Source organism: Chionomys nivalis, chromosome 7, assembly GCF_950005125.1.
Source record: "Chionomys nivalis chromosome 7, mChiNiv1.1, whole genome shotgun sequence".
NCBI lineage: Eukaryota > Metazoa > Chordata > Mammalia > Rodentia > Cricetidae > Chionomys > Chionomys nivalis.
This window is the reverse complement of record NC_080092.1, coordinates 39,371,138-39,397,276: the sequence shown is the minus strand read 5'-3', so window position 1 is coordinate 39,397,276 and position 26,139 is coordinate 39,371,138. Positions and strand designations below refer to the sequence as shown.

The 26,139-nt window shown below is 45.1% G+C and overlaps 2 protein-coding genes across 7 annotated transcripts in view; one reads left to right on the top strand and one right to left on the bottom strand.

Annotated features, from left to right (window-relative positions):
• Positions 1 to 8,131: 8,131 nt before the first annotated feature.
• On the bottom strand, positions 8,132 to 26,082 carry Mfap3 (microfibril associated protein 3). The gene is made up of 3 exons (XM_057773788.1): positions 25,980 to 26,082; positions 14,734 to 15,159; positions 8,132 to 12,472 (listed from the first exon to the last, which is right to left on the bottom strand). Exons 2-3 carry the CDS (start codon positions 14,996 to 14,998, stop codon positions 11,709 to 11,711), a joined length of 1,029 nt encoding a protein of 342 aa, XP_057629771.1. The 5' UTR covers positions 14,999 to 15,159; positions 25,980 to 26,082; the 3' UTR covers positions 8,132 to 11,708.
• The window catches only part of Fam114a2 (family with sequence similarity 114 member A2), a 35,946-nt gene continuing 35,863 nt past the window's right edge, over positions 26,057 to 26,139 (top strand). For 2 of the 6 annotated variants that reach the window (XM_057773782.1, XM_057773779.1), the window contains exon 1: positions 26,058 to 26,114. The gene's annotated coding sequence lies outside the window, so the exon portion shown is untranslated. Of the gene's footprint in view, positions 26,125 to 26,139 lie in introns of all 6 variants that reach the window. The other 4 variants (XM_057773780.1, XM_057773785.1, XM_057773786.1 and 1 more) reach the window with 4 other exon arrangements.

Here is a 26,139-nt window from a genome sequence, read left to right as displayed (position 1 = left end):
CAATAGTTAGCATTTATCAAACAACTATGGGAAGCTACCTAGCCCTTAAAAGTACATTATTGCATCACCAATCTTCACTATAAAAATTAATGATGCATCTTGAGGTATCAGTGCCCCTCTACTGCAGAAGGGCAGTCACCAGGCACGGGAAAAGCTCCCTTTGGAGGCCCAGCAGTATCAGTGACATGCTGGTGCTGGGTGAACATACAGTAGGATGTTTAATCAGGGTTCAAAAGTAAGAACTTACTTTATGGACCAAGGATGTGTTTTACAAAAGTGCTTGTAAAAGCAAAAGGTAGAAACATCTAGAATACCCATCCATGGGAGCTGGTTAAAGAATGCCAGATAACCACTCAGAAGAATGAAGTACAGGTATAAAAGATGCCTAAGATCCAAGGTCTGGGGAGAATATACAGGAAGGGAGATGGGAAAGAGAGATGGGGTAAACCAGGTGGTGCATGCCTTTTATCCCAGCACTCGGGAGGCAGAGACAGACAGATCTCTGAGTTTGAGGTCAGCCTGGTTTACAGAGCGAGTTCCAGGGCAGCTGGGCCTATGGAGAGAACCCCTGTCTCAGAGAGAGAGAGAGAGGGAGAGAGAGAGAGAAATGGGGTAACATTTGTATAAAATAAAGACATTTCAGGGGAATCTATGTTGAAAGAAAGGAGAGGACAGACAGGAAATTTCTGGGTGTGTAAAATGCTGTTACTATGTAAAGCATAAATGGGGAGCAGGTGGGCAGCGAAAAATCTATTGTTTCTTCCTTAACCTGAATTCTTCTGTACTTTTGATATGTGCTTGCGTTACATTGTATTAGAATTTAAACCCTTTTTAAAAATAATAAGAAAGGAGAGGGTATATGGCTCGTTATTAACACCACTAGAGTCTGGGAAGAGATCACAGAAAAGCTATGCAAGCTTATTTCCGGATGTGTGCTCTGACCTCATGGAAAGCTTGGCTTCTAGCAGAATTGATATGGATACGTGCTAACTCAAGATGTTCAGAATAGACCAGACATAGCAGCATGGACTGCGTTCAAAAGCTGTTAGAGGGCAGACGGTCCAGGGCCCAAATGTTGGGCAGATGGAGGTGTAAGACGCCTCCCAGCATGTTAGAACATGCCAAAGAGCACAGAGAAATGTTCTGTTCTCTGTAGCATGAGTTCTTCATTTATAAGGGGTTTCTTCTCCTTCCTCCTCTTTCTCCTCCTTCTTCCCCTTCTTTTCCTTTTTGTTCTTTTTAGAGACATTAATTTCTTAATTATTTCTCCTGCTGCAGTGGTCTAATATATATATCATTAGTTCTTAAGCTAAGGATTACCAAAATACTCTGATACTTTGTTGTTGGTTGTCTCTGTGCCAGATGTGTGAACCCTTAACCTGGTGAGGTAGCACTCCCATAAACAGCCAATCTCATATTCAGAGAATTGACAGCATCTGCTCTTGGCCCTTAAAGTAGGTGGAGGAGCCTCCATTCTGCTTCCGGCTGGCTAAAGTTGTTCGCCTCGACATTCTGACAGGGTGTCACATAAAGGCCATGCCAAGTGACTCTGGACCTCAGGAAGCCACGCTGAGTGCATGTTCTTGCTTCAACAAACTTCTCCATAGTCTTGCAGTATCTCAAACAGTGGTGACGAGGCCTCCATTAACTACAGATCCTTTCTGAGACCTATACTCCCCATACCTGAATGTGCATGTTTGGTTTTTACCCTTTTCTAATTTCCGAGGGTCATTAGTTCCAGACTGTGGTCAGTGGGCCAAGTGGGCCACATGGTGTCATTTACCTTCGTCTACACAGGGGTACTGGTGACTGTGCTCTCCTCCTTCATGTTCTGAAGAGCCTCACCAGATCACGTCAATCTCAGAGGGAAGATGCATCCCCTAGCGATGGCTGGCAGAGGCTTAGATCTGCTGTCTGGCACTGGCCCAATGGGGAGCACTGTCAGGAGTCATGCTGGGCTGTTTGGTCATTCCACAGGTCAGGGACACCCCAACCCATCCCCGATTCCTACCCTCAACTTGTAGGTATGAATCAGCTGAATAACCATTTCATTTTCTGCAGAGTCCCTGATGGTTGTTTTGTTTGTTTGTTTTGAGACAGGGTTGTCTGTAGCTCAGACTAGCCTTGAATTCCTTGTGGAGTTGAAGATGACCTTGAACTCTGGATCTTCCTGGCTCCAATACTGGGATCACAAGCCTGTGCCAACAAGTCCAGCTGATATGGGGCTGGGACTGAACCAAGGGCCTTGTGCATGTTAATCAGGCTACCTCTGGTCCCAGCTGGTGAGCTTTTGAGACTCTGGTCACACATGTACTTACTTGATCATTCTGGGGTTTGGAAGACCAGGGACCACATGTGATCTTGTCTATCATTCTGAAGATGATCATCTTCAGGCACCCTGGCATTTATTGAAGTCTTTGGTGGGGCTTGGAGTGTACCCCTTTAGTCCCAGCACTGTGGAGGCAGAGACAGGCCAGTCAGGGTATAGGGACAGACCCTTTCTCAAATAAAATCCTTAAAAGCAAAAGAAAAAAAAATTCTTTCTCCATTTTGCCACTTTGAAGTGGCTCTCTGTCCACACATTCCAGTACTTCCTAAGGTCTTCTGCATTTCCATTTATTTCAATTCCCCTGTATTCTAGACGCTAAGCAGCATAATACCTTCCTCTTCATCAGGTAAAGGGATAAAGGGAGGCAGAGACTAATTTCCTTAAGCCTTGACAGTCAGTTTTCCCCCATCTGTCTCTGTCCATGAAAGGCTACAGTGAATGATTGCCAATTTGGTGTCAGGCTGTCTTCCAACCGCTGGAAAAGGAGGTGAGGTGGGTAAGGGCTCTGCCTCCGTGGAGCTGGTGTTCAGGAGAGGGAAGCAGACAGTCCTTGCCCTGCCCGATGTGTGCAGCAGGCTAGTGGGACTCTGGGCTCCTGGACAGTCACTGGTTCTTCTGTCTCTGCTGCTCTGTGCTCTAGGGAAATGATGCTTCTCTCTCTGCCTCCAACCTTGTCACAGGAACCCTGGAGTTTACAGATTTGGGCTACTGTGCCCAGCTTTGTGTGGCTTCTGGGGACATAAACTCAGGTCTTCATGCTTTCTCCATAAGGGTTTCACCCACTGGAGACCTCCAGGCCCTAGAACTGGATTTGTTATCCGAGGGTATCTAATTGCCCTAGAACTAGAGCTGCCCAACATGGCTTCTGGGAACTGAACTTGGGTCCTCTGCAAGAGAAGCAAGTGCTCTTGACCTTGAACACCTGCTGGGACAACAAGCCAATGTGGAAGACTTCTGAGTTTCGTGGCGAGGTTGACGATCTTCCTTCCACACCATGGCTTGGTTGAACTTCCATGTTTAGCTCGAATCTTACCCTGGCCTGGCAGCACTGCCGTTTTCTGTCACACTTGCTTTCCCTGTCAGCTCTTGTGCCTGGATTACCATTTAGCACTCAGTATGGCTTATCATATGAATATGGTATTGGGGGCTTACAATTTCAGAGGGTGAGTCCATGACCATCATGGTGGCCAGCAGGCAGGCAGGCATGGTGCTGGAGCAGAAGCTGAGGGTTATCCCCAGACAGCAGACAGAGAGAGAAAGCCTGGGCTTGGCATGGGCTTTTGAAACTTAAGGTTCACCCCTAGTGACACACCTCCTCCAACAAGGCCATACCTCCTAATCTTTCTCTAACACTTCCACCAGCTAAGGACCAAGAACATTCAATATAAGCCTAAGGAGCCATTCTCATTCAGACCCAAGCCCCAAGATGAAGCACGAGTAATAAAAGCTCAGGGTCAGAAATTGGGGTTCAACCTGAAGATCTGAAAAGCAAAGCAGCCAGCCATTGGCTCTTACCTCTACCTCAGAATAAAATGGCGATCTTGCCTCCAGGAATCTCAGAATGAGACTGTCTGAGAGCTGTCCTCCCCCCACCCCCATCTTATATTCCTTTCTAGGGCTGGGATTAAAGGCGTGCACCACCCAATTGCTATAGCAACTAGTGTTGCTACTGGGATTAAAGGTGCATGTCATTATGGCTACTGGGATTAAAGGTATGTGTTACCATAACCTGGTCTGTAAGGCTGACCAGTGGGACTGTTTACTCTCAGATCTCCAGGCAGTCCTTATTTATTAAAATATAATTGAAATGCCACTACACTAAGTGATTCTTATTACTTTTTCAGGAAACTCTTTTCCTAATGCCAAAGGACTCAGACCCTTTTGATCCAGGTTCTCTCTCCATTTCCTTCCCGACATCCCCGTGTTTAACCCAGTCACCCTCTGTGACTGGTTTGTCTGTCTTCTTACAGCCTGGAAGAACAGAGACGCCTCTGGTTTTGCTCATGATCTTGTGCCCAGTGTGTGTGCAAGCTTCCATTGGCAAGTGTTAGAAGCCACAACAGAGGGCTGCTCAGGCTACACCGCCATCAGCTACCCCTCCTCTCTCCCAAGCTATACAGGAGAGCACTGTATGTAACTCTCTAGCTAACAGATCTCCAAGTGCCTGCACTTCTCACCTGGGGTTGGAAGTCTGCAGGCTCCAAGGTATCAAAGAGTCACTGCAGCGGTTGGTGTCCCAGACTTTCCCTGCCACCTGCTGGGGAATCAGAAGTCCTGGCGGCAGGCTTATGCAGAAAGCTTCCTCCTTCCTTCGAGACCTTTGAGAAGGAACCCTGATGCCTCTTCAGGACCGCTGCCATGCTGTCGGTCTGCAGCACTGAGGCCTGAGATCTCAGAGCCCCTGGCACGTTGTGGGCTCTCTGTCCATTCATAGCATTAGTTACCCTTACAGTAAGCTTATCTCCAGTATTCTGTCTCAGGGGCCTTGAATGCTACACTGAGGTGTTCGAGAGACCCAGATGTTCCAGATGTCAGAGTAGAGGAGCCTCGGGAATGGTTGGCTTGAGGTCTCCGAAAGAGCAATGCATTTCACAGATACCAACCACGCAGGGAGCTCTTCCAGATATTTCCATTCTCTTAGGGACAAACCGTTTCCCAGAGGAGACTCCTAGAGGCTGATTCACTGGCCCTTCCCGAACGGCAGAGCTGGAGGCAAAGCAGGCGTCCAACTGTCAGAAATAATAAGCAGCCAGCGGCAGCATGGGTTCTCCGGCATATGGGATGACATATGGATATTTACATATATACATTGCCTGATTGATAGTTCCAGTGAAAGCCTGAGAACCCAAGGACATGGCTGGAATTTAAGGGGCTCTGATGGAGTTTCACTCCTTAAAGACAATCAGTGTGTCTGCAAGCTGCAGACGACTTCAGGAAAACCAAATCTAATAGCGCTACTGAATATCAAAGCTTCTTTTCCAGACCAGCTGTTTTTAGCAGCTCATCTGGAAAGAGATTAGAAGAATTTGGGAATCCACTTGCATTCGTGGCCCTTGCTTGTCCGTCTCCTCGTGACCCATGGTCCATTTCTTCTCCACCAGGACACCTTGCTGTGTCTTTCTTCTGCCTTCATGCACATCTTCAGGAGGCATGGTGAGGGAACTTCGTCACCTACATGGTTCGCTCCTGTGACTGATGAGGTGACCTTGCTGCACACTACCTGTGGCCTACAGATTTTATTCTTCTTCCCTAAAGAAGTACCTCAGGCTTTGGGTAATGTACCCAGTACGAAGTTCACTAACCTCAGGCTGTATTTTTCCATTTATTTAGTGTGTGCGCATGCGCGCGGGCACACACATAGGTTAGAGGACACAGTTTGGGAGCTGTTTCTCTCCTACCATGTAGGTCCTGGGGATTAAACTCAGGTTCTGCTTGGCAGCAAGCAGAACTTACATTCTCTAAGGGACAAACCGTTTCAAACTATCAAACTCAACCTGTTTGAGTGCCAGCTTTTACCCACTTATCTCTTATAACTGCAGTGGTAACCACTTGTGATAGCTAACCTTGTCTGCTTAGCTGGATTTAGAATTACCCAGATTGGTGACGCAGACCTCTGTAAAGGTGTCTGTCTCCAGAGAGAATTAACTGATTGACTGTCAGACTCACCCTGGATGTGGGTGGCATTATCTCATAGACTGGAGGCTTGGATGGGATAAAAGAGGGAAAAGGAGCTGGGCGGTGGTGGCGCACATCTTTAATCCCAGCACTCGGGAGGCAGAGGTAATTTGAGGCCAGTCTGGTCTACAAGAGCGAGTTCTAGGACAGGTTCCAAAGCTACACAGAGAAACCCTGTCTTGAAAACAAAATAAACAAACAAAACAAAAACAAAAAACAAAAAAAAAAGAGGAAAAAGGAGAAAGCTAGCTTGGCACTACCAATCATGTCTCTGCTTCCATGATCTGTTCAGGTGAGCGAGCTCCTACCTCCATGCCTTCCCCACCATGGACTGTACCCTTACAACAAGAGCCCAAACAACTCCTCCTTCCTTCGGTTGCTTTTGCCAGGTGTTTGGTCACAGTGGTAAGATAGGTGACCTAGTTCTGGGTGCTCCTGGGTAGCACATGGGTACAGCTTCAGGAAGTCTATTGCTTTCTTGAAACAAACAAACAAACAAACAAACAAACAAACAAACACACACACACCAGACTCAGCTGCTGTCTTGCCCTTTGACTGTCTGCCTCTCTCTCTATCCTGAAAGTAGAGCCATGCTGTAAGCAGAAGGGCTGTCCTATGAATAGGTGCTGCTGGCACCGTGCCTATAACTCCCTGCCACTACCATAGACTTCCTACTGACAGACTTGAGTCTCCACCCAGGACATGCTAGAGACCTGAGAATAGCCTGTAACTAATAATAGATTCTTTGGAGGGCAAATAGCCCAGCTTGCTGGCCTTGGGTCAGACAACTCTAGATGTGAGTAGTCCCAGGAAGACAAAGCACCAGGTGCCCATAGCGGTAATCCACTCCAGAATGTTCTATTTGCTTCCTTCTCCTTCCTGTCTTCCCTTCATTTCTAGAATCATCTCTAAAATTATGTCTTAGGAGCTCCTTCTAGAACCCAAATATGACATCTTGTGACCATGAGAATTAAAGCCACACACAAAAATGGCAAGGAGTTTACGAGTCAAGAGCTCAATAGCAGGCCTGAGCCCTTGCACCATCCTTGGATGGCCCGTGCTGCAATTATCTGAGAAACAGTCTGCTTTTGGTGGGCTACCATCCCCATGTTGCCTCAGCATACAGCCAGATGCAATTCTGAGGGTGTGAGGAACTTGAGGCTGACATGTGTATCATTCGGACATGGCTAACAGTGCTGATGCTGCCTTTGCTAAGCAAACCATATTTCCTTATGCTGCTCCGGCTCATCCTCACGTGGATTCTACAACCAATTAGGCATCAACTCATCATCAGGTTCGGCGAATAAATGCTGAAGTGTGTGGTGGAATTCCATGCTGATTTTAAATGTACTCCTCTTTAAAATAATTAACATCAAATTCCATATACCCACCCTGGATTAAAAAGTCAGTGGTGGCATCAGGATCATCTTTTGCCACTGAAGGTCAGGGCTGGATCTTCACTCCACTTAAGTAATGAGCTGTATGTTCCACCCTTGCCTTTCTCTGCTGCCTTCCGTCACTAGCGCTAACACTACACTTCTCCCGGAGCTAATGCTTCCAGCTGCCAACGCTCGTGACCACGGCACAGCAGGAACACACGCCAGTCCTCTGACCTCTGACTCATTCACTGGATAGGCTTCCCAGTTATGGAGAGCTTCACTTCAGAAGTGGGAAGCTGTGCTGTTTGGGTCCAGAGTGACAGTTACCTGCTGGTCTGCTGTGGGGAAGGTACCCACCCAAGTGTGGCTCATGGCACCAAACAGACAAGGAGAATGCTGAGTTGAAACAATCACACTGCATTCAGATACACCCTTGTTTACAATCAAGATGGAACTTCAGGGGCTGGAGAGATGGCTAAGCAGTTCAGAGCACTTGCTGCTCTTAGAGGGGACCTGGGTTTGGTTACCAGACACCGTCCATAGCTCCAGTTCCAGGGGATTTAACACTCTCTTCGGACCTTCTCAGGCACCAGGCATCCCGTGCTGCAGACATACATGCAAGCAAACACCCCTACACATACACCCGAAAAGAGATCAAACTGGATCATCCATGAGAAGAAACCTACTCTGTGGACTCAAACATTCCATTTAATGTACAACAATTCAACTCTGCCTTTTAATTCAAGTTTTTATTAAAATAACGGCTGAGATACAAGTACTATCAAACAACACTCACTTCCTTGGTGAGACAAATCCATAAGCACCCGAAGTTTTCATGAGGCTGAGTGTTGTCATGCTCCTGCCCAGGGGAGGAGATGTGGCTCTGGAAAGAGGGTACACTGGAGTTGCAAGCACTGGTGTGGGATGGAGCCAGCACTGGGCTGAGCTGGGCTCTAGACAGCAAGCATGAAGCCTCCTGGGATGGTCAGGGACCCAGCTTAGTCTGCTGTAGGGTGAAACCACATGCAAGGTATAGAGAAAGAAAGCATTGGTCCAAGCGCTCTCGAGGTTCGGGGACTGAAGAGGAAGTGGCATGTGGATGGGAATTGACCTTAAGCGTGTGGAAAGGAGGCAAAGTAGCAGAAGGGTCGTCTCACAACTGTCCTTCGGGCAGCAGTTCCGATAATGTTTATATCAGTGTGTAGTGGACAGGAAATAGACAAGCTCACTGGGCCTGACTCAAGAATCAAGCCAAAAAGTCAGGCCCAGTGGCACATAAATTGTAACCGCAGTGTTCAGGAGACAGAAGCAAGAGGATTGTTTCAAGTTCAAGGCCAGCCTACTACAAATTGCAACAAAGGCAGATGAAGGCCAGCACAGCAGTTTATGCTGTGATCCTGGTATTCAGGAGGCTGAGACTGGAGGATCAAATCTGAAGCCAGGTTGAACAATGTGGCAAGATCGGCTTCATAAAAAAAAATTAAATCATAATAGATACGGCTTTGAGGACTGGGGTTACCAAACTGCTATAGACAACAGGGCATCAACTCAAAGAGTGCATGTGTGGAAGAACATGAAGATGATGGAATCACAACTTTCGGTGATTTATAAGTCACTATTTAATTCTGTAAGAACGCTGAAGTTCATTAAATGACAATACAAAATTCACAATATGGTGACAGACTTATTTTAGACACAGTTTGTGCTCAAAGACATTAAAAAAAAAAAAATCTAACCTATAAAATTCAGCCAGACGGAAAGATACTGGCACCAGCTGGTAACAACAGCGAAGGTTTACAGACAGATGAGTCTGTGCTGAGTCCATCTGTTTGATTAGACACAGGACACATTAACAAATGTCCCCTTCACTCTGATAACCAGCTTTACTAGTCTGCCACGCCTCCTGACTTTGACCTACCTTGTGGTGATGGAACTCGGAAGGAAGGCTCAAAGCAGGGCAGTAGCTTTGGTCACCAGGTAGGTTACCACCGCTCGTGGGATCAAGTCCAGGCTTAGTGCATGTAGGGAAATGGACCCCATCCCCAACTGCATGCCCACTGGTTAGTTTATGGTGCTTGGGTCTTGTTAGATAGCTCAGGCTGGCTTAGAATTTGCAATTCTCCTGCCCCTGCCTCCCAGGTGCTGGGGTTGCAGGTGTGTCCCACCACACCCAGTGCCTGTTTTATGTTTCCATGACAACTGGCCCAGGCTACAGTAGAGTGGCCTGCATGAAATATGAGAATTTACCCAATCGTCTTGGTATTTTCCATTTTTGCAAAGTACTGTTTTCTGAAACTCTGGTCATTAAATGTGTCTACCTTAAAGTTCAAGACATTAATGTCCCTTCTAGGAACATGTGGTGAAGAACCAGTATTTAAGGCAACAAACTTCATTGTAAGAAGAGATCCCAAACCTGCTTTATCAGGTAAGGGACTGCAGATCTGAGGGACATTCAGGAGACTGTGACCCCACAGAAGAGATTCTTAAAAATTTTAATTTGTCCAGAGAACTGTGTAAGAAGGGAAAACATGTTCTATAATTTAGGTTATGTTCAAGAGCCCTTGTTCTACAGCCAAGTGTACAAAAACAGCTTTCCTTAAAGAAAGACACATCTCTGAGCCAAGGCAAGCTTTTTGGTTAAATGATTGGTAGCTTTTGTTTGGCTCTGGAGGTTTCCATGGAAACAGCCTGAGAGATAGAAAAGGCAACATTACCATATTATCCATATGCCAGCTGATCACACTGCACACTGATTCGTTCATTCTGTCCAGGGCAGAGGCGTCATATTTGATAAGCCTGGACAAAGGCAGGCACTGAGTTCACTGTTACACTGTGAATTTCTGTCATCCTCTGCTTGTTTGACACTTCACATTTAATTCCGATGAACACCTCCTCTGCATCTCCCCTCAGGACCTTCTAGCTCAAGCAGTGCTTCCAGAACTAGAAGCCAAATGAAGAGAAGCATCTCACTGAGCTCCCCGGCCACGATGTTAAAATTCTACAAGAGCTTCCTGCAGCCGAGAAGATGATTGTGAAGATTACTTATAATCAGTCCTGTCATTCTTGGCCAGGCGGGAAGCGGCAGCTTCAGTGCTCACTGTATCCAGATGAGCCAGGTGGCACAATCTGTCATTTCCCCCCTTACGGCTGGATTATCTGTTTTAATACAATAACTCACTGAACACAATGATCTCATCTGAGTTCAGGTAAGTGCTTCTAGAAAGGCTACGACGGCAGCCCTCACTCAAAAGGACGCATTCAAAGAACAAAAACTCCAGCAATGATGAGTTTCAGTGAGACTAGAATAGGTGTATCACCTTTAGCACCAGGTTGAGGACCACAGAGGGAAGGAGTGTTGCCGAGCTCGCTCTAAAGTGGATTCTTCAGTTCTCAACCCAAACAGAGCTTGCTTGGGAATTAAGTACTTTTAAGAAGAGGAAGGAAGCCCGAGACAATATTAGGAAGTATCAAAATTAATGATTTAAAAGAGATGACTTGACATCATTCTTGCTCACAAAACACTGAAAACATTTTTCCTTAGGGACATTGAGGCCAGCCTCACTGGACTAAAGGTCTTAGTAAGCTAAAGACTCCCAAGAAGGATACATTTCTCACTGAGAATGTTTTTTCTTTTCTTCTTGTTTTCTTCTTGTGTTTTTGGAGACTGGGTATCTCTGAAAACTGTTCTGGAACTCACTCCATAGACCAGGCTGGCCTTGAACTCAGGGATCTGCTTGTTTCTGCCTTCCTGAGTGCTGGGATTGAAGGTGTGTGCTACCACACCCAGTGAGAATGTTTTTCTAATGGCAATTTACTCTCTCAACGCGTGTAACACAGTAGTGTTCACTGAAAAGATCTGGCCCAGCACATGGGACTGTTCACTCCTCAGGGCAGGGCATCTCCACGTGTGGCACTGGTGTAGACAGCTACAGCACAGAATAAAGTCTCAAGAGAGGGACCAAGGGTCTAGTGCAAGGCTGACTCAGAGGTGCAACAGTTAGGAAGTGTTGGGCCAGACATGACTCGCTGAGAACAAATCCCTCATTTCTTTGATGTGTCACACATGAGCCAAAGAAAAACTGTAACCAGAAAAGAAGCCTCACTGTGTTAACAGCTCAGGTAGTTTTCAGTCTTAGCACACATCACTCCAGCAACCTTAAGGAAAATGACCAAATATCAGAAAAATGTTGCCTTTTCACAAGGACTTTGGTAATTCATGGTCTGGTGTGCTGAAGGTTAAAGAGAGGACCCTGGTGATCTTATAATAATGCTATTCCTCATAGTAGGCTCCTTTCCTGAGCACTGGGCAAGCTGTGAGTTGTCACTCAGCAGTGAGTGCTGCCCTCAGCAGGTGCAGGCTCATCGGGTGTGCTGAAATTGCTGCTGTCTTGAGAATCTGTCCCAATACTTTTGGTCTCTGACTGAGGGTGGACAGACACCTGCACTGCTATCTCCTGGCCCTGCTCACTTAGAGAGCCGTCATCTGAATCCCCACCAGGTGAGTTACTGCGTCCCAGCTCTGGGTTAATCACATAGATGCCACCTTGAGCGTCCAAGGCTGGCCTCTCCTTAATTCTCTCTCCCATGTCATCAGGGTCATCCACTCGTACAGCCTCAAACATTTCCTCAACAAAGGCCCGGCAGTTCAGAATGAGGGGCGGGAGAGGGACACTTCTGGCCAGTTCTTCAATGTAGCGGGCGAACTCCATGGTCTTAAACTGGGTGACCTTGGCAAGCTCCAGGGTTTTGGCCGAGGTGATGATGGGGATGCGCTTTGCTATCTCAAAGGCCTTCTGGAGCTTTTCAGCCCCCTCAGTCCTGAAGAACTCATTGATGGCCTTCTCGGTCTTTCGGAGATGGGTGCTCATCAGGCACAGCCGAGTGACATTCAGGATGAGTGTGATTGTGAAGGCGATCAGGCAGACAACCATGTAGTAGACACTCATGTCTCCAGAGGTGAAGATCACACGGAGGGTGACTGAGTAGGAGGCATGAGTTGGAGAGGTGACGATACATGTATAGAGCCCACGGTCATCAAAGTCTACATTGGTGATATTTAGGAAGTTGTCAGAAACCAACCATTTTCCATCTATTAAATCCAACAGAAACAGAAAAAAATTTACAGAAAAGATCAACTGCCTTGCCAATATTCACTTTTTCATAAAACTATTGTAGCTTGTCTGTTAGACTCTACTGTTTCAATCATGCTAAAAAATAGAAAGAAAGAAAAGTAGACTGTCATGTCTGACTAGGATTCTATCAGCATAAAACAAGTAATGAAGATTGATCTTCCTGACCATCCATCCTAACGCCAGTATTTCCTTTTCATAGCCAGACACCAAGCACCATATAGACCCAAATGATCAGTCTTTCAAAGACATGCTCATCCATGTGTGAGTCTACACCATGCTGTGGCCTATACATTTTCATACATGAGACGGACATGTCTCAGAAGTATAGACATGCTTATTTATGGGTAATGGGCTATGTGCTTCTATCTTGATTGAAATGTTGCTTATTTTCCATCATGAACTCATATGACAATGTACCAAAGTTATTTTTTAAAAAAAAATAACTCCTAGCATACGGCCGGAGAGAGAGAGTTCACTGGGAAAAGGCACTGCTCACAAAGGCTGATGACCTGTGGCACTGAGCTGAGCAGCAGCATGCTTTCACTGCTCCCTGCCTCTTGACTGTGGCTGTCATGCAAGCAGCTGTTCTGAGTTACTGCCATGGGCTTCCCTGCAACAACAGACTGTAACCCGGAGCTGCGGACTATAACAAACCCTTTCCTCCCAAGCACCTTCTGTCAGGGTTTTTACTATAGCACGGGAAAGAGACTAAGGCAACTATACTTCCAGTGTGTGGTGTTGGAGAGCCAACCTGTGTTTGCTAGGAGAGGACTGAGCACCGAGACACACTCCACTGCTCAGCAAATGCGTACTTGAGATGGAGAGAGCATCTGTCTCCTTCTATGTTTCAAGAGTGTTTCCTGAAAGGTTAGCTAATGGGGAGACTTCTCCATCATTTTGGTTTCATGGTAACTTCCCTTTGGACAGGGTTTCTTTGTGTGCCCTGCCTGTCTTGGAACTCATTCTGTAGACCAGACTGGCCTTGAACTCAAAGATCTGCCTGTCTCTGCCTTCTGAATGCTGTGATGTCCCACTACTACCTGGCTTGTTCGTTCATTCGTTCTCTCTCTCTCTCTCTCTCTCTCTCTCTCTCTCTCTCTCTCTCTCTCTTTGTTGTTGTTGTTTTAAAGATTTATTTTTATTTTATGTATATCCATGTTTTGCCTGCATATATGTCTATGAACCACATGAGTGCCTCAATGCCTGTAGAGGCCAGAAAAGGGCATCTGGTCCCCTGAAATCCAAGTTACAGATAGTTGTGAGTTGCCAAACGGATGCTGAGTCTCTTGGAAGAGCAGCCAGTTCTCTTAACCACTGAGGCACCGCCTCAGGTACTCAAAGATCTAACAGAACACTAGTGAAAGAATTAGTCTAGATTAAAATGTGCACCAAACAAATTCATACAAAGAATAAAAGTCCAATAAAAAGTAAACCTTGACTAGATTATCAGTGTACAATTCTTTTTTTTAAATATATATGTTTATGTGTGTGTGTGTGTGTATGTATGATGTATGTATGGTCCACATACCAGTATATATGTGTGGACATCAGAAGACAACTTATGGAAGTTGGTTTGCTGTCTCTATGATGTGGGTATAAAGTTGCCAGACTTGATGGTAAGTGCCTTACTTACTGAGCTACCTTGACGACTCGTCACTATGCAATTCTTATAAAAGAAATAAAGATTAGAAGACAAACTTTGCTTTCAAGCAAATTAAAGTTAAATTAAAAAAAAAAAGCTGAAGGTGGGCATGATGGGGCATGATAATAATCCCAGCACTTGGAAGTCAGAGGCAGGATGATATGGAATTCAAAGTCATTCTTGGCTACAGAGCGCCTGGTGAACTTGAACTATAATGCTTTGCCCAAAACAAAACAAATGAACAAAAGAAGTAGAAGGAAAACTCAACAAGATGGAAAGCAGCTTACTGTCATATGACCACCTTATAAATTTGTACCTATCCTTTTTTTGTTCAAGGATTATAATTGTTTTGTTCTTTTTGATAGGTATAATACTTCAGACCTTATCCCCTCGCCAACCCCAGGATCAAACCCAGAGCTTTGTGCATCTAGGAAAGTGCTCAACCACTGACTGCATCTCTAACCCCCTTTGGAGCCACTCCCCTTGACATCTTATCTTGGAGAATTCTTGTTCAGCATGGTCCTCACCCCCAAAGCAGGGTTGAGTCACCTGGCTGACCACAACTTATAGAATTACCTCTGCCGTGTAGCCACCGTCCTTTTGAGTTGTACCAGTGGACATCTCCATACTGATCCATCGTGAGAAGACACTCCAGGGAAACGTTTGTTCCCTCTTTGGCTATGATGACATCATCACTAGAGTAGGAACCTGCCGGGAGTTCAAAGCTCGGGAGAAATGATGTATTGTGGGAACTATGATTTGCTCCCACATCTCCCAAAACCATAGCAGCTGGCAGAAGAGTGATCACCACTAAGATGGACAGACAATGATGCAGCTTCATGGGAAAACCAAAAGTAATCTTCTTTAGACTTGGAAAACTCAAATGTGGTTATGCTGAACAGGATCACAGTGAATGACTTGCTGCCAGTAGAAAAGTTTTCCGAAGAAGTGGTCCAAGAGTGTTCTGAGGCTTTCACAATTAAAAGGAGTGTGGAGGCCAGCCTAAAAGAAAGCCACATAGTGTTTAAATCGAGATCCATCATGGAATAAAACTGCACGACCCAGAAATAAATAGACATGAAACCAATTCAGTAACTAGTGCCGACATCACCCCACAGAGGTGGAGAAGCAGTGCTGAGCCAGGCACCAGGAGACTTCCATCCCAGTCAAACCCTGCTGCCAGGGCTGCCATCTTGACAAGCAGCTTTCTCTGGGCTTCCACTTTCTCACCTGCCCTCTGAAGGGAAGGATGAGAGACTCTCTAAGGATGCTTCCAGTTCTAAAGGCTGAGATTCCCTTTCACTTGGAAAGTTTCTATACAACAGGGAGTCAATGAGAGCTGAAATATAGTTTAACAATCTTTTATTTCAACCTGCACCACAACCATATGCTATATTAGTATGTAAAGCAACTGATATGTCTGATTCATTACCATGGGGATCAGAATCCATGGGATCCAACTACATACACAGATTAAACAAATAATTCAGGGACATCTGAGGTAGAATCTGGTTTTGTTAGGAAAAAAACAAAAACAAAAAACTGTGTGACCTGACTCTTGAGTCTATGCATCTCCCTCTCAGAATGCTGTACAAAAAATTAACATCTTCTTTACAACTAAGAGACAAAACAGAATATTTAATGGCATGTACAATTAACAAATTTTGAAGATGAAGTCAAACAAAATTGATATCTTGAGTGTGTAGTTGGTAGAAACAATATACTACTACAAGGAAAGACTATTAGATTTGGAAGAAGAATAAACTATGACTAAAAAGCAAAATAAAAGTCTAGCCTGAGTCCAGGTGTTTATGATTTTCTTCTAGCTAATTTGATTCCCCACTTTAAACCACTAGCTTGCAAGGAAAATGTCAATTTACACTTCTATAAATATGTGGTGAGACTGCTTTATTTCTTGTCAAAGTCCAAGCTAATTAGATTTGGAGATGACGTTTATCTACTTTTATACTTACAGGAAGGCTACTTGATCCAGAGCATAAAACCCAATGGGTCATTGTATATTGTCATTAAACCCTTGAAGTCTGAATTACAAGTTTAAAATGTCATTTAATTTTCATTAAGGTCTTGAAAGACTGGATGAATAATAACAATAAAAAAATCTCAAACTTTAAAATTTAAGGATAGACTATTAAAATAAAACAAAAACTTCAGACTTTGGCTCTACAGGATAGATTGAATGTGTTTACTCCCATTTCCTCCTAAAAAGCCTACTACAATGACACTGACAGAAACAGCTATGGGCACTTAATAAATGATTTAGCTTAATTTATAGACTTCACAGTGATGACGTGTTGGGTTGGATTATGCCAGAAGGTAATGGGAGAGTCTGGTCGAATAACTGAGGCGACAGCACAAACACTGATGAGGACCAGGAGCCAGGCTCTGTGCTAGGAAAAGCTTCTAACTCTTGGTCACTGAAGATGAGCAATATCTGACAGGCATGACTTTGTCCTCTTTCTACACTAGCAGTTCTCCTGGCAAGAGTTCCAAGCTTTCCCCGGGACTTTGACAGGGAGTCCCCCAGGTTCATCTGAATCAAACTTTGAAATGCCATTCACTCCGCTGCCATATATTTTACTATTTACTAAAGCAAAACCTTTAAATCCACTCATTTTCTTTTTGTGTATTTATTTTAAAGGGAAACTGTATACCAACCACTTCAGTGGATAAAATCACCTGCATGATTGAATATAAAATGACTCACTCCAGAATTATTGCCACCTGCTTCAGGCTCAGAGATGGACACCCACCGTCTCTGTGGTCTGTGGTGAGGACTGTTAAGGCTGTAATCTCAAGGCCAGTCACTGCCCAATGTTGTGTGTCAGAGGAAGGTCTGTTCCAGGCTGTGTGTTCTTGATGCCCATTCCACAAGTGAGCCATATGACGACTCTAGTCTTTGACCTCTTTGATTCTTGTTGAACACGTATCTCCTTTACTTACCCTAGTCACTGTAATCCCCGAGTCTATCTGTGATTTCATGTCAGAACCAAGAACCCAAGCCAGTCTCCCTGAGAGTCATTTTCCAGCATTCTCTGCCTCCTGAGTTTGGTCATGAGATGTACTTGTCATTACAGCTTGTGGCTCTCTCCTGTACACCCCTCTGCTCTTGTTTGGGCCCTGGCCTTCTATCTGAGCAGTTGTTTTTGATCTGCTGCACTGTTTACTCTCTTGGGGAGGTAGTGAGTATAGCTCCACATTCTGCGTCCTCCTGCATTTCTCCCTTGGGGAGCACCAAGCACAATGTATGTCCTCAGCAGGAATGTGGCTAGATAAGAAGGGGGTCCCCAAGCTGAAACTCAGTGTTGGTGAAGGCAGGGAGGAAGGCGGTGCAGGATAGGGGTGAAGCAGAAGTGGTACAGACTGGAGCTGTGAGGAGCTTCTTGGTTTGGAGTTTGTTTTCCCTACAAACATGGTGGGTGTCCATCTCTGAGCTCGCACCAGGTGGCAGCACCTCTAGAGTGAGCAACACTGCATTGTTGCTTTATTCTCAAGTGTACAGGCATTTTTCAAAGGGATTTGCAACTTCTTCTTTACCTGGTACTAGAAGAAAAACAAGGAAGTAAAAAAAAATCACTAAATTCAGAAATTCAAACCCATCTAAGTATTATCATCACCCAGAGAGCTGATTTGGGCTTAGATTGGCATCCTGGGTAATTCTGAGGCAAGGGTCCCTGGACTGACATCAGGCAGCACCAACAGCTCCTCTCCTGACAGCCCTGCTAATGGTGCTCCAGACTGTTGGAAAACGTCCTTCCATGGAGCTGAGCTGTCACATTCCACCCTGGCTCTGGCTTCCTCTGCACTGTTGCAACTGAATATCTGCAATCTGATAAAGCCAGGGTGGCAGAGGCGCACAGTGCAGACTTGAGCCCAATTTCCTGGATGGGCATTCAGGCCTGGATTCTAACCAGTCCTTTAGTTTTTACAAAGGACTTAAAGTCTGTGTCTTTAAAGTAGGAAAAACAGTAGTAGCTATTCTTACAGCTATTCTCCTGAGTGGCAACTACAGTAATTCATGTAAAACAGAGTCTGGCAACAACACTCACTAAGTGCACTCTAGTTATTACTGCTGATGGTTCTTTAGATGTGCTTACATGCACACCACCTGACAGCTACTCCATTAAGCACTTTTACTCAGAATACCACACAACTACCGAATAATCTGGTGTGGGAAGGCATGGTTTAAATTTCAACTTTCAATTCAAAACATTGCTTTTCTTACAGTCTCACCACAAACCAGTATCTTGCAATAACGTGAGTCAAAATTACCTATATGTCACATTACCTGTGCCCTACATTTGGGGCAAGGAAGCTTCTTTACGATCCACTTATCCTGTGGGTTCTCCTTTTAAGTCCTGCTTCTGTTTGCCTGGGTCAACTGTTGTGGTCCAGGGCCAGCCCGGGCCTAAATTATTTCTCAGACCAGTGTGGAGGTGTGGGAATAGAGACACAACTCATATGACTTTATCGGGAGGGAGTTTTTAGGGATCCTTTATGAAATCCTGAGTTTACATCCTGAAAAATCACTGGCTGAAAAAAATGACTGTGGTCACTTCCACACCTTTCCATGCCCATTTTGTCAGGTCTTCCTATCTATGACTGCTCTGGATGCCTGCTCTGTCATGTAGACTAAATTAACACCTCTTTCCCAGGCGACCTCCCAACTTACAGAGGAGCAAAACAGCATTAGCATATCCTGACCCTTTGTTTAGGATGGCGTCAGTTTGTCTCAAAAGGCTAGGTGACCACCTTCTGTATGGTAGGTACAAATTGTGGCCTAAAATTCTGGCTGCCACACAATGTAAAAATATGGGCCTATATAATATTGCCCCTATAGTCAACCCTTTAGTTAAGTAACCTAAGTGAGACCTTTGTTCTTGGGATTTAGGGTGGAGACATTGGGGTTATTTGAGAAGAGCAGGCATCCAGGGGTTGAGACAGTTTGGCTCAGTCTCCTACAATGGAAAGCTGAGGGCAGGACAAGAGGGATGAAGAGAAGATGGAGGAGGAGAAGAGGCTCACACATGCTGCTTTGGCTCTTACAGAACCACCTGGTACCAATGACTTTTCTTTTTCTTAAAGCAATAAACATCCTTATTTGATTTTATTCAAAATTAAAACCACAAATCATTAAGGCCAACCTTGCAAACAAGGAAGCAAATAGGGGGAAATGGTTGGGTAGGAGAAGGAAGATTAAGCCTTGTAAAACTAACAGGAGCACAGCTGCGATCCTTGTTTTCATCCACCTCCAACTACTACCCCGCCCCCCGCCCCCCCCCCCCCCCCCCCCCCCGTTCCTTTGAGGCAGGGTTTCTCTGTGTAACAGCCCTGGAAGTCCTGGAACTTACTCTGTAAAATAGGCTGGCCTTGAACTCACAGAGATCGGCCAGTCTCTGCCTCCTGAATCCTGGGATTAAAGGCGTGTGCCACCACCGCCTGGCTCAATTATTCTCAGTTCGAATGGGGTTTGCATATCAGATAGGATATCAGATATCCTATATATAAGGTAGTTACATTATAATTCATAACATTAGTAAAACTAGTTATGATGTTGCAATAAAAACAATTTTATGATGGGGGGTCACCCACAACATGAGGAACTGTATTAAAATGTTGGGGAATAGTATTTTAAGGTGTGTTTCTTTTGTTTATGCTGCATTTGTTTAATTCTGCGAAGCTGTGATTCTTTGCCTGTCTAAAACACCTGGTGGTCTAATAAAGAGCTGAATGGCCAACAGCGGGTTAGCGGCAAGGAAAGGCAGGGCTGGCAGGCAGAGAGAATAAATAGAAGGAGAAATGAGGAAGAGAAGGAGTAATGAGAGAACAAGGAGAGAAGAACACTAGGGGCCAGCTACCCAGCCGGCCACCAGAGTAAGAGTGGAAAGTAAGATATACAGAAGAGAAAGGTAAAAGCCTAGAGGCAGAAGGTAGAGAGGTTAATTTAAGTTAAGAAAAGCTGGCAAGAAACAAGATAAGCTAAGGCTGGGCATTTATAACTAAGAATAAGCCTCCGTGTGTGATTTTATTTGGAAGCTGAGGTGGACCCCTCCAAAAGCGAGTAAAACAACAATTAAAGAGTCAAAGCATTAGGAAATTTGAGAACCATTGCACCTAGGGATGTTTTGAGAAATTGCCCTGTGGCACATACCTGTAGTCTTTCTTTTATACTGACACAGCCATTTGAGTGGGCCGGAGGCTCACAAACCCCTTCAAAACAGGCTCTAGAGACACTACAGTCACCCTGACGGCTCTATGCCAAAGGGAGCACAGCAGCCTGAACCTGACTTCATGCCAGGAGAAAACTGGATACGACAACAGTCTCGAGCGTCCCGTCAGCACCAGCCACAGGCATCCCAAGGCCTTCTGATGGCAGCCATCAAGAAACAAAACCCACCTGCAGGTGGGGGATGTTGAGCAGCTGGAGACGACAGTGACAAAAGTCTGAGCGCAGAGGGGGTGAGGGTCCAGACACTCATGACTTCTTCCTCATATGACACCTTAAGCGAGCTTCGGTGGTTTCTGCTACCTGCAACCAGAACCTCATCCAGTGACCATTCCTTGTCCTCAGCAGTGATGATGGAGGTTAGCAACTGTCACTGCTCAACTCACAGCCTGACTTTACAGCAGTTAAATCGGGAACCCATCTCATATAGATTGAAGCAGCCAATGCTTCGAGTGCAGCTCAGGTGAGTCAGACTCTATTCCATATATAGTTCAGAAGCTGGGGAGGAGGTAGAAATGGCTAACCACACACACACACATACACACCCGCGCACACGCGCGTACTCAATACCATAAGCAGAGCTGAAGTGCAACTGTGCTGCGAAAGCAAGAGAGCAGAGCGTTCATGAATTTCACGAGTGTGACCCACTTTTAAATTTGGCACTTCCAACACCATGCCTGTTATTCTCAGTGTAGCAGCTGACATGTTAGGATCATGAATAAGCAGAAATGTAGACGATTTTACCCTAGAAAATCATTCTGAATATTGAGTATTATTTTAAAAGTCAGGAAGTGAGCTTTCACTGTCATGGCAGACTGCTTGGCAGCTGTTCCTGCCAACTTTGAGCAAAGAAATATTTCCCTTCGGCTCTGATTTTCAACAGAAGCAAACAAGGAAGCAATGTGGCTGACTTCCATTCTGGGGGCTCAGTATTAAGTTGGCTGAGGAAGCTGCCATTTGCAGAAATCATTCTGGGATCAGTCAAGGGGGAGAGCACTGGTGCCCAGATGGCACTGTTTTCCACTCCAATTACAGCAGGATACTAATGTCTTACTCTCCAGAATTAACCGCTCCTTGCTGTACTTACAGCGCATCCGCTCTGCTCTGCCTTTAGTCACATGTGCAAAGTGGAGGCGCTCCTACAGACTGCCACACAGTTGACAAAGTGGCATTCTGAGCTGGCAAGGAGGAAAGCACATGGAGAGCAGCTTGCATGTACTCCATCCACGGCAAAGAGCAAACACAGTTGTGCTGCTTACCACCAGTGTTGCCATGGGGATCTGTGATAGTACAAAGTTAGTTCTGGGGCCAAAGAGATGGCCCAGTGGGTATAGGCACACATTGTGCAAGCCTGAAGACCTGAGTTCTACCCCGGGAACCACAGAAAGGTGGAATAAAGGTGCAAGGGGAGAACTGACTCTACAAAGTTGTCCTCTGACCTCCAAACATGCATCATGACACACACACTGCCTGCTATATATTAATATGTGTCATGATATACACATATATACACATATCGACACACATACTTACATATACACACACTAACTAAATCTATATATCTATATGTCCATATACATACACGCATTTTTAAAGTTATTTTATTTGAAGAGGTCGTTTTGCGGGCCATTTACTTAAACGTTTCTAGTCTGCATTTCCAGTTGTATCCTGGAGCCCACAACACTACTTTCAGACATATGGGCAATCTCAACTTAAACGTCAACATATTTTCTGGTACAATGAAAAACATCTGTGTTCATCCTTTCTGGAGCTTTAAGTCCCAGCATCATTCTGACTTTTATCTTTTCTGCTGCAACAGTGACTGTGAGTGGATGGCAGGATATCTGTGAACCAGCTTAGATCTAGGACCTCTCCATCCCATTTTCTTCGTTCTGTCGTCTGAAACTGAGCGAGACCTAACCGGTCTTTAACTCAGTAAATACAACCTCTCCTGGTAACCCCAGACATATTTGTCCACCATACACACAGCTTAGAGGGTATCCACACAATCCTTACAGTTTTGTAATGCCAAATTATAGGATTATGTAGTTTAGAGGCTAGAAGAATGGGTTCTGGAGTGACAAGTACTCAGTCCTTGCTCTGGGTGAAGTCCAGGCTGGAAATGTCTTTGTTTTCACACCTACTGAATGAGGTTATTAGCAGTAATCATCTTGGACTGTCTGGAAGCATGAATGTGGGTACACTATAAATACATGCTGTTGTTATTAGTATACTTTTTAGATATTTCCCAGTTAGGTCAACTGTAACTACCCAGATCACAATCCTTTTATCCTATCTGGGTTTAATCCCAGCCTGGCCTCCATCTTTGGAAGCCCCCTTCTCTGAGCCCGTCAAACCTTGACCCCTCCCAGGAAAGGTCAAGACCACTCCCACAGGTTAAACTGCTCCCCAGAAAATAATCACATGGTCTTCCCTCTTCCTCTTTGGTGGTCATGTTGGCTTTCCGTCCCCCCCCTCTACCCGAGAGCGCATACGTCCAATTAAACCTGTATATCTTTTAATTTGGTTTGATTTGGTCTGATTAGGATTATTTGCGTCGGTGGAGAAGCTCATTTTTAGGAATATTCCTAATACTGGGCACCACACTCTTAAGTCAATTTAACTCCTTGTGATCTACCCAAATACTGCTTTTAAAGAAAGACAAACTCTATTAGGGGACTTTTCACTACCCAAGAGATAAACTTAAAACTCCAGCTAGCAGCTATAACTCTCTAGAAGTTGAATATGTAGGCGGCAGTGCACACAAGCACAAACTGCTTGAAGCTGTATGATCGTTAGCTGTACCTCTATCACTCGCCCAGATGTGCTCTAGGATTCTTAGTTTCCGGATCTGGAGGCTGATTCCATCATGATCCCTTTCTTTGCCTAAAACCGTACAATGTTCCCAGTCTGTGAACTTCAATTATGTGTCTCTTACTCTCCATTGTCTCTAACTTCCAACTTAATGTTCTGGTTTTAGTTGCTTTTTGCTTATCATTTCCCTTCCCCAGCAACATCTTCCCATGAAGACTCTGCCTGCAATCTCATCTCCTGTTACTCAGGAAACCTACTTACCCAAACTCTCCCCCGACCTCCTTATTCGGGGTTTCTTTAGTCTCTAGCACCCTGAAAGCTAAATTTCAGTAAGACTCAGCAGTTTCCCTTCAGCTGTCTCCCTGTTCAGATGCCCATGATGGAAAGTGTGCCAGTCTGAAAAACCTCAGCCTTTGATAGAGACCACTTTCTGGGGAAGGGTGCAACATACAGAGTTCAGATGAACATCAATCTTGGAGGAGCAAAGGTGTCCATTCAAAAACTTCAAACTAGTTTCCTGTTCTCAGGCTCTGAAAACTGTTTATGAAGATATCTGAAGAGGAGGAAACAGCCTTTTGTTGTTGGCTTATTTTCTTTAGGAGCGGCACTCCAGAGAATTTGATCTATAAATGGCTTTGCAAACTCAACTTTGAGAAAATACCAAATTAACCCGTAGTGCTTGTTAAAGAAGTAGAGTTCTGGCCTCTCTCAGATGCGCATTACAGCTGTACTGATTTACAAATCAAGCTTAGGGTTCTGTTAATTGTCACGACAATACTGTAATTCAGCAATTCCCACCTGTGGAACCTGGGTGTCCCTGACACAGTTTCATGTTCCTGCTCACATGTGTCAGAATTTTTCTAAAGGCAACACAAAGATGATATTCAAGAGAACATAGGGGAAAACAGACCCTAGCTGTATTCTAGAAAGCCAAGCATTAGAGAAATTGTATTTTTGTTGTTTTTGAGAAAAGGTCTCTCGTAGTCCAGACTGATCTCAAATTTTCACTCCAAGATAAACTTGAACTCCTCCTCCCGCCTGTATTTCCATCCCAAGTGTTGGGATTACAGACACCTGCCAGCACTTGCAACTGGAAAATATTCTTTATAGAAATGTCAGTTAGTGTTTAATGAGCTTACTATTTTAAAATAAGCTATATTTTTGAGAGTGACTTTGATTTCCTAAAAGAAAATTACTGGTAGTTGTAACCTACATAAAAAAAAAAACTTGAAAATCTTGTTAAAAAATTTAAGTGCAATGGATTCCCAAAACCAAAAAAAATGCAACTGTTGTTCTATTAATGACAATAGGAAAGATAAGACAGTGACTAGCTGACCAAGGCACACGCCTATTCTATACATTTTCCTTCACAGAAGAAAACCAGAAGAAATCCATTGATGTGGATTCCCCTATGTATGCTGTGAATACCATTGCTCAATAAAGAAATGGCTTTGGCCTATAGCAAGGCAGAACTTAGCTGGGTGGTGGAAACTAAACTGAATGCTGGGAGAAAGAAGGCGGAGTCAGAAGTCATGCAGTCCTCCCCAGCCCTCGTAGGAATCTTGCTGGTGAGCCACAGCCATGTGGGGGATACACTGATTAATGGAGATGGGCTAGTTTAGGATAGAAGAGTTAGCCAGAAATACGTTTTTAAGCAATTGGGCCAAACAGTATTGCAAATAATATGGTTTCTGTGTGATTATTTCGGGGCTGAGCAGCCAGGAACTAACAAGCGGCCTCCAACAACAATCCATTTTATAGTTTTAGTTTATCTGTTGACCAGACACTTTTGTTTGAGACAGGATGTAGTTATTTAGCTCTGGCTAGCCTAGAACTCACAATGCAGCCAAGGCTAGCCTTAACTTGCAATTCTACTTCAAAGGAATTGGCATTTAGTAAGATCCCAGGTAACACCAGTGTACCAAAATATAAAGAATTATCATCGAAAGTAAAGGAAAATAGTTGAAGGGTTTCCGGAAGTAGCAATTACATGTGGACACTGATATAAGGGATTGACTAGAAGGAGGAAACCTGGATCCTTTTTTTGTTTGTTTTTAGGTGCTGGAGATCAAATCCAGGCACATGACAGGCAAACGCACTACCACTGAGCTATACGCCACACAAGATCTGGACACTTGAAAGCAAATCTTAGCTTCCTTAGGCTTTAGGTGCCCCCAGTTTTACAAAATCGTGTTTAATGCTTTCCTGATTCTGTCTGTCGGCGACTGCTCAGGGGCACAGGAAGAAGAGCAACCCTGAAATTGAGTCAAAAGGACGTCACCCACCTGCTTAGAAACCTTTAATTACTTCCCACCGAGTTCCAAATTAAAAGTCGAACTCCTTGTCACTGACCCGACAAGGACTCAGTGCCCAGGTCTCTGTTCTACCTCCCTCCCTCCGCGTTGTCGCCCTCTGCTCCTCTCTCTCCTGGCAAAGCTCTACTCCTTCTCCAGATCGGCAGAAGGCTTCCTCCTTTCCACTTCCTCACTCAGTTCCGCTCCGTCACCTCATTTAAACTTCGATAACGCACTTAGCTACCATCTTAGATGGCGTTGTTTTGACTTGTTTGTGGGCTCCCTTCCCCATCCCCTTAGCAGGGTCTTCACTGGTTTCCCGGGGGCGTCGCTGGCTCTCTCTAGGAGTCCGTAAATACTTCATGGCGGAACCCCCACCCCAGGCCTTCACGGACGGCGGGCATCCCCGCACCTTCAGCACCCAGCATCCCCATCTCTCAGGCCGCTACCTGAGCAGAATAAACACTCACCTCACCGGAGTCAGCTCCTTCCGCCCCAGCGGATACCTGACCCGGAAGCACTCCGTGAAGGCGACCCCGCCTCCGTACGGAGGTCAGGACTACTTCCGTGACCGTCGGAGTGGCGAGCTGGTGGCCGTAGCCCCGGTGAGGGGTGGTGAGTGTCGGGTCT